The sequence below is a fragment of the Crocodylus porosus genome, unplaced genomic scaffold, assembly GCF_001723895.1.
Source record: "Crocodylus porosus isolate Cpor-Errol unplaced genomic scaffold, CroPor_comp1, whole genome shotgun sequence".
Classification (NCBI taxonomy): Eukaryota; Metazoa; Chordata; order Crocodylia; family Crocodylidae; genus Crocodylus; species Crocodylus porosus.
This window is the reverse complement of record NW_017728909.1, coordinates 45,447,281-45,459,176: the sequence shown is the minus strand read 5'-3', so window position 1 is coordinate 45,459,176 and position 11,896 is coordinate 45,447,281. Positions and strand designations below refer to the sequence as shown.

The 11,896-nt window shown below is 44.4% G+C and overlaps 1 protein-coding gene across 2 annotated transcripts in view; it reads left to right on the top strand.

Annotated features, from left to right (window-relative positions):
* The window catches only part of THBS4 (thrombospondin 4), a 69,028-nt gene that overhangs the window by 43,412 nt on the left and 13,720 nt on the right, over nt 1-11,896 (top strand). For both annotated transcript variants that reach the window (XM_019532187.1, XM_019532188.1), the window contains exons 10-16: nt 1,724-1,876; nt 3,558-3,662; nt 4,651-4,758; nt 5,837-5,996; nt 7,157-7,275; nt 7,696-7,748; nt 9,339-9,532. In XM_019532187.1, the coding sequence (XP_019387732.1) occupies nt 1,724-1,876; nt 3,558-3,662; nt 4,651-4,758; nt 5,837-5,996; nt 7,157-7,275; nt 7,696-7,748; nt 9,339-9,532 (892 nt within the window). The remainder of the gene's footprint in view (nt 1-1,723; nt 1,877-3,557; nt 3,663-4,650; nt 4,759-5,836; nt 5,997-7,156; nt 7,276-7,695; nt 7,749-9,338; nt 9,533-11,896) is intronic.

The window sequence follows — 11,896 nt, the reverse complement described above, 5'->3', positions numbered from 1 at the left end:
GCACTGGTCAGGCCACAGCTGGAGTACTGCATCCAGTTCTGGGCACTGCACTTCAGGAGGGATGTGGACAACATGGAGAGGGTCCAGAGGAGGGCCACTCGCATGATCAGGGGACAGCAGAGCAAGCCCTATGAGGAGAGTTGCAGGGACCTGAACCTGTTCAGCCTCTACAAGAGAAGGCTGAGGGGGGATCTAGTGGCCTGTAACAAATTGGTCAGAGGGGACCAGCAGGCATTGGGGGAGTCCCTGTTCATCTGAGCACTACCAGGAGTGACTAGAAATAACGGTCACAAGCTGGCAGAGGGTAGATTCAAGCTAGATATCAGGAGGTGCTACTTCACTGTCAGGGCGGCTAGGATCTGGAACCAACTTACAAGCGAAGTGATGCTGGCTCCTACCCTCCTTGTCTTTAAGACAAGGCTAGACGAACACCATGCTGGGGTCGTTTGACCCCAGTACTTTTTCCTGCCAAGGCAGGGGGTTGGACTTGATGATCTACTTGGGTCCCTTCTGACCCTACCAACTATGAAACATCTTTTTACTAGTGATTACATGGGCAAGCAGGATGAGTGAGAGTCAGGTCTTCATGACTGACCCTTCTTGTTGCATACTTCCTCTCAACAAGATGTCCCTGAAGCGTCATCCAAAGATCCCAGCCAAACCAGAAGAAAAGCATGTCAGTTTGCCAGTATTTTCCTCAAAGTTCAGTTCCTCCTGAGCAAAACTTCATTATATTCACTGGACACTAAAAGAACTTTGGCCTATTACAGGCATAGGACCAGGCTATACTTGAAGGTCTCCACAGCTCTATCTCAATAGCCAACAGATCTTAAGGACACAGTGATAGCCTAGGAACTGTAGATCCTGGGCCACATGATACTGCTAAGGTGGAGCAACTGTCCATGTTATAGGCTTTTTCCACTGGTGCTTGGCCATCCAGCCCTATCTAATGTACCCATTGGCAACATCAGGACAGCCACCTACAAACTCCATTCATATCTTCGCATTACACCATTATAGAAGCCTCAAGAGCTTGGGACTCCCATGTGATTAGCATGAGAGTCCCATACCCAAGGGGATACTGTCTACTGAAGGGAACTCTGAGATCTGCCAAAGCTGTACAGATATCATTATTTCAGTGTACATGGGGCTTATTTTGATTTAACTTAAGTCAAATCCTAGACCACATTTACACCAAGAAGCTGCCTGAGTTTAACAGGGTATTAAAAGCGTTTAAGAAAAACCAAAGCAAACCTTTGTGTAGATGCTCTTATATCAGTTAAAGTTAACATTGAGATAACCAAAAACAACCCTAGTTTGAACTGAAATAAGAGGGTCCACATAAGAGTGACTGATACCTGTAAATCTAGTCAAGATCTCAGCAAAGCATAAATGGTCATAGTAATACCCTCTCCCACTGACAGGTGGCTCATTTTTAGTGGGATAGGTATGTTTGCCAGGCAAGCAGAGAAATTTTCACTGCTGGCACTCTCCCTTTTCTTTGGAAAACAGGAGGCTGGTCTCCAAAGCAGTCATTTTACGAGTTGTTCATGAAGAAAACTAACAAAAAGAACTAGTAAGAAGTCTCAATGAATGTGAAACAGCCTGCATGCTGTAAACCAATACTGTGAGATGAAACCTAGACACACTGTTACTGTCAGATAAATTAGTTCATTTCCATATAATTCTATTAACTCTGGTAAATTATTGTTCGTCTTTACAGGGGTCTTATCGCTGTGGACCATGCAAAACTGGATATGTGGGAGACCAGATCAAGGGATGCAATGCTGAGAAAAGCTGCAAAAATCGAGCACTGAACCCATGCAGTATCTATGCGCAGTGTATTGAGGAGAGGCAAGGAGATGTTTCATGTGTTGTAAGTTAATGATATGAAGTATTTTAGGATTCTGCCTAAAAACTCCTCAAAAGAGTCCTGGAAAGGGAGGGAACAACTTGTTTTATGTCCTGTATATAGAAATGTTTTGGTCAGTGAACTATGACACACATCTGACCTGGTTACAATCATAGTTGAATTGTGTCCATAACACAGACATGGTATTTTTCCATAGAACACCTATAGATAACCATACCTGGGTGTTTACATTTACCATGTTAACTAACATCCTTTTTTATGTTGTGCTTCAGGGAAAATATAGTTACTATCCAGTGTTGTCTCAGCAGAAAAGAGCTCTGAGTAGTTATACATCCAGAGCTGCAGCAGTACTCTCTGGGATGTTCTACTGCACAGAGTTACAAAAGGGGTTTTTTGACTACATAGTTGTGTACATAACACATAATGAGAGAGATAGTTAGCCATGTTAGTTTGAAGATAACAAGATAATGGCATGCCTAGTATTTACCTGGTAGTCCAGATTGTATTCTTTGTGGAACAGTGTTCATGTGTAGATCCTCCTGTCCTATTCGTTCTGGAGTTTGCAACTTTCAAAAGCAATGTTGAGATTTATTGGTGTGGGATAGCATAGCAAAAGTTTGCACTGCTGGACTGAAACCAAAGGTGTTCCATCAGTCACCCTAGCCTCTGAACCTTGCTCAACTTGCTGCCTTGGAAGCAAAAAATTGTTTCCATGTCTGGAGTTTGCAATTTTCTCCTTGCCTCTGTAGCTGAATAAAGGTATGGACACACATAACATTTAAGATGTAACAGCTACTACCCTTCTGAAATGTTCCCCTTTTGAAATGGCTCCAACAGTAAGTTTGTCCATATCTTAAATCTGCTTGTGCTGATACTTTGCTTGCTATAACTGCTGAAGGCAGTCATCTTGTGCTAAGGGTATTAGATTACAGAAAACACCTGGGATACTTGAAATTCTTGTCTGTAATAGCAAGATTTCCATGTATTTGTGCTAAAGGGAGTCAGGGTAGGATTGAGATCTGCATGCAGTTTTGCATGTATTTACCCAAATCATTTCAGCAATCATATTCTCTTATTAGGTAATGGTATAAAATTATATTAATTAGATACTTAGCTAAATATTTGTGGGCAGACATGCTCCATTTGCTAATGCAATCTTAGTAACTACATGTAAAATATTTCCAAAGAGATTGAAGATTCTACGAACATCCATTTTGCATGTCTGCCCTATTTTTCCAGTGAAATAATATCTTGTCATCCTCAAGGAGGGTCTTAACCTCTGCTTCATGTTGAATCCCATTTACAGTGTCCAAAATGTCCACTAGTATTGGATATCCAATTTGAGATACTGAGGACCACAGCATTCACAGCCCCTAAGGAAGTCATTGGAGTTTTGGGGTACTCAGCATTTTTTAAGATCAGGCCCCACGTGTTTCAAGCCAGGAACCCAGGATTGAGTCATCAGTTGTTAGTGGATTTCATACTTTGGAATTACTATTGTTTTAATCTGTATTAATAGGTATCAGTAAGTTCTTGATAATATTGCTATTAATGTTGATGCTTTCTGTATATTGCTCCTTTCTAAAATTAATGTGGGATTTCCCATCTTAAGCACTGCTGTAAGTGTTTGCAAAATAGAATTTTCATTCCTTCTGAAATTCTGTAATTGTGATTTCATTTGTAGTGTGGTATTGGTTGGGCTGGTGATGGTTATATCTGTGGAAAGGATGTAGATATTGATGGCTATCCTAATGAAGACCTCACATGCTCTGCTGACACCTGCAGAAAGGTAGGATACTCACCCTTGCTCAGCAGGGATCCGAGTTTTCCGTTTCCCATGGAAAAACAGAAAAAAACCATGGATTTCCCCCTTTTATCAGAGAAAACACTGATTTCTCCTCTTAGCAGAGAAACCCACGGATTCCCTGCTTTTGTAAAAAGCTCTGCAGGCTAGTTGAGCTCCAGCCTGCAAAAGCTGTTGGCAAACAACGCAGGAAAGCCCCAGCCCTGCCTGGAGAGAGAGTGGGAGGGGGAAGGGCAGGGCCTGAGGCTCTGTCAGCCACAGCTCTGGGCTCAGCTCAGCTTCACTCTTCCTTCCTGGAGCCTGATGCAAGTGGGGCTTGCAGGGGTATGGGGACCCCTCTGGCAGGGCTGGGGGGTTGCGGGTCATGGCTGGGGGCACCAGCAGGGCTGGGGAAGTGAAAAGCCAGCTGCACCTCCACCCAAGCAGGGAGCTGGCTCCATGCTGCTTCTGCTGCAACTGCCTGTTGTTGGGGGCAGGGAGCTGCAGACTTGGGTCCCTGGCCCTATAGCCCTAGCAGCTGGGGGCCCCCTCCAGCAGGGCTGGGAGGCAAGGGCTGTGGATGGAGGCAAGAGGCATGAGTTAGGGCAGGGGGGCTGTTGTGGGGGCAAATGTGGGGCACCAGCAGGGCTGGGGGGGCTTTAGGAGGCAGTGAGGGGCACCAACAGGGCTAGGGAGGGCTGCAGGGGGCTTTTAATTTTGATAATGGATTTTGGGGGTTTTATCAGAGAATTTGTGATTTTGAGAAAAACCAGGATCCCTGTTGATAAAAGGGGCAGGTAGAGAGATTAAGGAAAACATTACAAATTGTCAGCAACTTTCTGCTTTTTTGCAAGATGCCTAATGTTTCTTGTATTTAAAAAAAGTATTTCATTTGAAAAACTTTTAAAGTTAATAAGGAGAACGAAAATTCACAGGAAGATTCAAGTATCCCTTGGGATGCTGGTCATATTTGAGAGTTTTATTTTTTGCATAGGACAACTGCAGATTTGTTCCAAACTCTGGACAAGAAGATGCAGATGGTGATGGAATAGGAGATGCCTGTGATGATGATGCTGATGGAGATGGAATACCTAATGAACAGGTGCTGTATGTAGCTATGGAGCTAGTTTAGGTGATGGTCTATTTTGTTAGATGCCATGATTGGACTTCATAGCGTTGTATGAGTCCATTGACAGCATCTAATGCAGTAGGCTGTCATCTACAAAAACTCATGTCTCTCTGAACAGGTTAGTTGCTAAGTTGCCACCCTTCAATTTAGCAACTTCAAGCCCTACCTCCTGCTTCAACAAGTAGGAGATTGAAGCTATATTTTTATATGGAAGTCTTAGATTCTGGAATATTGATTCAATGACAAGCATATTCATCAATAATATTTGTTGCTAAAAATATTCATTGACAGCCACCAAAATGTTGAGAGAGAAGATGACTAATAATGTTGATCAAATGAAAAATATTGCTAATGAATTTAGACAGAATCTGACAAAGTAGGTTGTTGCCTGCAAAAGCTCATGTTAGAATCAGTCTGTGGGTGTCTTTACACGTGCTCTGGGGTGGGAGATGGGCAGTTTTATTAGAGCGGCTCTCAGGAGGTGAAGAAGTAGGACTCCTCTTCTCCCCATTTAAGACTATATGCTCCTCACCTTCCATTGGCCTTGTAATACTGGTACTAAATTGGAAGGTACATTAAATCTGGACATGAGTTTTCTGTATCAAAAAGTCAAATTACCTTTTATTTTGGTCTGTTTGAGAATATGCCGGTAGGGGGCACTTGTTTTCCACCAAGTGGACTGAAGTAGCAAACTTGTTTATGCACCCTAATGTACAGTCTCTCAAATTGTATTAAATAAGAATGTCTGCATTTCTAGGCAGCCCATCTCAGTGGACCTATGTGAAATTAGAAACAATATCCTAGGTGAGAAGAAAACCCCTGGTACAACTGATCTTTTTGCCACTCTAATAACTCAAAATTGGCAAATAATTGGTGAGATTTATTCCAGGTGTAATGAATGCACAGACTGTCATACTCCTCTTAGTAACATTTTTCCTCCTGCAAAAAAAAATAAAATTCAAGCCTGTATCTCATGGAAGTGAAAGAGCTAGGATTACTTGACTCCAGTAGGAATCTAACAGAATGGAACCGGTGTCTGTCTCTCTTTTAGGATAACTGTGTTTTAATCCCTAACATTAACCAGAAGAACAGTGATCAAGATATCTTTGGGGATGCTTGTGATAACTGCCGTACAGTGCCGAATAATGACCAGAAGGACACAGACGGTGACGGGAAAGGAGATGCCTGTGATGACGACATGGATGGAGATGGTTGATAAATGTTCACTCGTAGCTTCTGTGCTATCTGTGACACTCACCTAATATGCACTACACATTGAAAAGGATAATTGCCACCATCCTTTAGGCATCTCTAGAGCTAAAATATCACTATTATATTTAGTCTAAACAGTGATGGAGTCACCCACAGTTGCTATGTGAAACCATGCAATTTTAATGTCTTGCTTTCTTGCAGTTGGCATGACTGCTGAAAATGATAGAAAGGTTGTGGCAGGAACTCCACTAATTAATATGTGAGACTGTTGAATTGTGATAAATATGAATCCCAAGAGCAGCAGCTCACTGGACTTGAAATACAGCAGGTCTTAAGATGTTGTCTCTTAGTCAGCACATCTCCTCTTGAGAGTGTGAGAAAGGACATGCATGTGGAAATGGAATAAGTTTTCTGTTTACAGACCTTTTGTATACTTATATCTGTGTGTGTGTATGTAGATATACAGCCCATACAAACATACAGATGGGCTGAGGATGTATACAAACATAGTACATAGTTTGTAGTTTGTATCCAAACATACACTATAGATAATATAGTATACATAATATGTTACAAATGTATACATACTTTTTAGCATCTGGTCAAAGCTGTGGGTACTGTATAGCAGTTAAGCTGCACAACAATTCACATGAAAATTAAGAGTATTAAACATGAAATGGATTATCAACACTAACAGCAGAACCTACAGGACAAACCACATCCCAATATATCAACTTGCCTCTTGCCCACATATTCAGGGAGTTCATATTTTGTCATAGTTTATTCTCATTGTTGTGTGGGTCTCAGGGGGAAAACATCTTGGGTCCTTTTAAATATACTGGTAATAATGGGCAAAAAGTATCAGTTGGTGTAAACTGTAATGTGAGGGAATTGGATATAATGGGGTGTACGTGACTAAATGGAACACACAGCAATACCCTTAGTTTAGTGCTTCTAACCTTTCTTAAATGATGTGTAGAGAAAAACAAGAAAGATATGCAGTTAGGGTTTATGAGGCAGTTATGCACCATGTCCCACGTGACCAGCCACAGACACTGAGTGTCGCTGAACAGTAATGCTGCAATATATCCATTTTGAAAAAAGCTGTAATATTTAGAAAACTTAAGGAGTCATTTGGACTGACATCAGGTGTTTTCAGGTATTAAGAACCTTTTGGACAACTGTCAGAGGATCCCCAACCAGGACCAAAAGGATGAGGATAATGATGGTGTTGGTGATGCTTGTGACAGCTGCCCTCATATCAGCAACCCCAACCAGGTCAGTGGGGGGAAGAAAATCTGTAGGATACTCAGCCCTGCTATTAGTGTGGCAAGTGACTATGGAGAACTAAACAACTGTGAAAGAATGTGGAGACAGAATATTAGGTATTCCTGCTTGACTAAGTGCTGTTTAGAAAAACTGGGGAAATGTTGAATTTGGACAATGGCATTGGACGCTGAAGTAGTTAGGTGCATTTCCATACAGCATGTATCATGTCTGCACCAATGAATGATCTGTATTGCTGTAATATGGTGTTCACAACTGGCCAAGTCCAACCCCACAAAAACCAATGGCAGAACTCCATTGGGAAGTCCCAGTTCAGTCCCATTAATCTTTCATTACCACTAGTATAGCATTGTCATTTTAACACATTCTTTCCTCATTTAATACTATAACTTCCCCTTTTTCTGTTTGCAGTCAGACATTGACAATGACCTGGTTGGAGATTCTTGTGATACCAATCAAGACAGGTATTGTGTGTCCTATTTCTAATTAATGTCAATTGGCAAGCAGATTAATTTAGCTTTGGTGTAAGGTAGTCTATTGCCACTAACTTCAGAGTGGCACTTCTACAAACAAACCCAATTTACTCCATTGTTTTCAGTTCTTTATGCCTGCTGTGTTCACGTTTAATATTTTCAGTACATCAGATTCTCTTCTGAAATAACATCTGGCCTGCTGGGGGTGAAGGGGAGCTCCAGAGCCACTCCTGCCCTGCTCCAGCTGGGCTGCTCAGGGAGCCAGGATCAGCTTGGCACTGCAGCAGCAGTGGCAGTAGACAAGTTCCCCCTCTCTGACCAGCCCCCACAAGTGTTCCCCACCAGCCAGGGAGCAGGCTTCAGAGAGTGGTAACCTGTCCACCACCGCTGCCACTCTGCTGTCTCCAGCTGAGCCCGGCTTCCTGTGCAGCCCAGCCAGAGTGGAGTAGGAACAGCTCTGGAGCTCCCCCCATCCCTGGGACAGCCAAGGACAGTGACAGGTGGGGGAAAGGAGAATGAGAGGGGAAGCAAGGGGAGATTTTTCCTGATTTAGGGTCTACTGCTCCCATGGTCCGCCCATAGAAATAGAAATTACACCCTACTCAGAACTTATTAAAATTACACAAATCAAAACAAAGAAACAGTTTTATGGTGAAGTGTTCTGTGTTTTTCTCAGTGGATTACTTCACTCTGACAGAAATAATTTAACAGTAAAAGGCAGAAATGACCCTAAACAAATCCCCTTCATTTTATAAGAATCTGGTGGGTAGGTTTATCTTCAGCCTTTGCTTATGCTGGGCAGAGCAGCAACTCCATTTGTGCTGGGGAAATTTGTTTCTTTACTTCTGAGAGCAAGTCACAGTACAAGCTATGCTTGTTTTTTTACTCTGTTGTGAGTGATTCCAGGAAAAACAGGTTTGCAGCACTTTATTTTACTTTTCTTTTTCTGGCAGTGTGACAGCCCCCTGCCCTCCATAGGCATAATACCCAAAGCACCTCACATCTGCTTCACACAACAGCAGACACAGGTGTGGTGCTGGCATGGATTACAAAAGATGGTTCCAGTTCTAGTGGAAAACACAAAGTCTTCAGATCAAATCTGACTGAACCAGTGCAGCTTATTGCGATTTCCCTGCTCCAGTCACAGGATTCTGCTGCTTCAGGCCTCCTGCCAAGACATTTCCCCAAAACCTTTTCCACATCAGTGCTGAGCAACATATAAGTCTGCCAGCTGCACTGACACGATGACTGTGAGGTGTGCTGTCTGGAGATAGCAAGGTTTTGTCAAAAGCAGTATTGCTACACAGATGTACTAACACTTAGCGAGGAGAAACAAGGCAAAAAACAGCCTTCTCTCCTTGCAAAGTAGATCTTCACTATAAACAGCTTAAATAAACAGATTTCACGGTCCAGGATACTTTCTCCCAAAGCCCTAGTGATAAACTACTACTTTTTTTTCTTGTGGTGCCACCAGGTCTGATCAGATGGGCACAAGAAGTACTCTGCATTAAAAAATAGTGTTGGTGCTGTTCTTAAGTCTGGAGGCAGGAACTCATAAATAGGTTGTGGGTTTTTTTATAGTGATGGAGATGGACACCAGGACAGCACAGACAACTGCCCCACAGTCATTAACAGCTCTCAGCTGGACACAGATAAAGATGGGCTAGGCGATGAATGTGATGATGACGATGATAATGATGGAATTCCAGACCTCATTCCCCCAGGCCCTGACAATTGTAGACTTGTTCCCAACCCAGGACAGGAAGATGAGAACAGTAAGTAAGTCTATTGTATCTCCTTGTGCAGCACTATATCTACAACACACCAGATGGGATCACCAAGTAATCAAATTCACATAGTTTCACAGCTCATACACAAAACTTAACAGTAGATTTCCCATGTTGCCCGCTTCATTACCAACTCCGGGCTGATGCATGTTCAGAATCTGAACCAGTGACTCTTGCCCATGCTATTGGCTAGATCAGTGCTTCTCAAACTATCTGATGTGGTGGACTAGCAATTTTTTTTCTAGTGGGCCAGGGATTGGTGCCCGGTTCAGCCGGTGACAGCAACTGCATGTAACAGAGCTACACAAAATGCGCAACCGGCTGTTTCTTTCTCTTTCCTCACCTCGCACAACATGACGTCACCTGGAGTGTTGGAATGTACAAACTGTGGCACTATGACATATCAATGTTATGCTTCTGAAAATATATTTTTCTTTCCTGGCAACTCGCTGCAGACCGGTGACTGGTAGCTCGCAGACCACTTTGAGAAGCACTGGGCTAGATGCTATGCTGCAGCTCTCAGGAGCCACAGCTGGGGAGAGGCTTTAAGGCATTTCTTTGCCTCCAGATTCTAGGCTGTGCCTAACCTCACAGAAGCATTAATTTGCTGTCTGCAACCTCCTTCACAACTGCCTGACAGACCCCAACATGGGTTTCCATAAGGCTACCTCATCCACGTAGTCAACCAAAGACTGCGGCGCTGGTGTCATCAGGAAGGCTTTGGCTTCCATGACCACAGCCTGCTCTTTGATGAGAGAGGCAGTGAGCTGCTGGGAAGAGATGGCCTCCACTTCTCTCCCCTGGGGAAGAGGCTCTTCTCAGCCTGACTGGCTGACCTGCTCCACCGGGCTTTAAACTAAGCCCGTTGGGCGATGGGGGGACTACTGCCACTGCTGGCCCGCTGAGCAACCCTTGCAAAGCCAGCAGGCCAAGGCACTTAAGGGAGCCCACCTGTGCCAGCCCTGGTTCAATCTGTGGGCAAGTCAAGAGCCTGCAAGGGGACACTTGCCTGCCTGTACACAAATGCCAGGAGCTTAGGGAATAAGCCATAGGAGCTCATCGTCCTGCTCAGTGCAAATAATTATGATGTCATAGGGATAACAGAGACCTGGTGGGACTCCACCCATGACTGTACCACAGGTATAGATGGCTATCAGGAGAGATCGTGTAGATAAAAAGGGTGGGGGTGTAGCTCTCTATGTTAAGGAAAGCTACACATCCCTGCAAGCTGATATTGGCAACCAGGTGGACGACTAGAGACCCTCTGGGTTAAAATCCATGGGGAATACAGCACGGGAGACACAATGGTGGGAGTCTACTACAGACCTCCCACCCAAAGTCCTGAGCTTGACCAGTTCACCTGGGAACTGGCTGAGGCCACATGCTCCAGGACCTTGGTTGTCATGGGTGACTTCAATTACCCGGACATCTTGTGGGAGGATCACTCAGCAAAATCCGAGCAGTTGCAGAGCTTCCTCTCGTGCATGGATGACCTCTACCTGACTCAAGAAGTCTATGGGCCAACAAGAGGCAAAGCGCTGCTTGACCTGGTACTGGCTACTTGAGATGACTTAATCAGCAACCTAGTGATCGATGGGAAGCTGGGTGACAGCAACCATGAGCTGATCACCTTCACCATGCACCGTAAAACTGGCAAGTCAGTCAGCAACACGGAAGTCCTTGACTTCAGGAAGGCAGACTTTGACAAGCTCAGGAGGCTTGTCAGTGAGGCCCTAAGGGACCATGACCTTAGGGAAAGGGGAGTTCAAGAAAAGTGGTTGCTCCTTAAGGGAGCAATCCTCAATGCACAAGCTAATTTTATTCCATCTCAGAGGAAAGGCAGCAAGAGGGCACAGCAGCTCCCCTGGCTCTCCAGGGACCTAGCAGACCTCCTGAGGCTAAAAAGAAAGGCCTACAAAGGATGGAGGATGGAATTCACCTCCAAGGAGGAATATTCTGCACTGGTCCAGTCCTGCAGGGAGCAAACCAGGAAAGCCAAGGCTGCAACTGAACTCCTTAAAAGTCCTTTTTAAGATGTGCTTGGAGCCAGAGGAAAAGCAAGGGCAACATTGGACCCCTGCTGAACCAGATGAGACAACTGACAACTGACGCCCAGGGAAAAGCCAACCTATTAAATGGGTACCTTGCATCAGTCTTTCATCAGCCCATGGGATGACCATGCCCGCTACAGGACAGGGAGGTCCGGCTGAGGGAGATCCCCTGCCCTCCATCAGTGCTGACCTTGTGAAGGAACACCTTGAGAGGCTGGATACCTTCAAGTTAGCCGGCCCTGACAACCTGCACCCCAGGGTACTCAAGGAGCTGGCGAGCATCATAGCCCAGCCCCTGGCA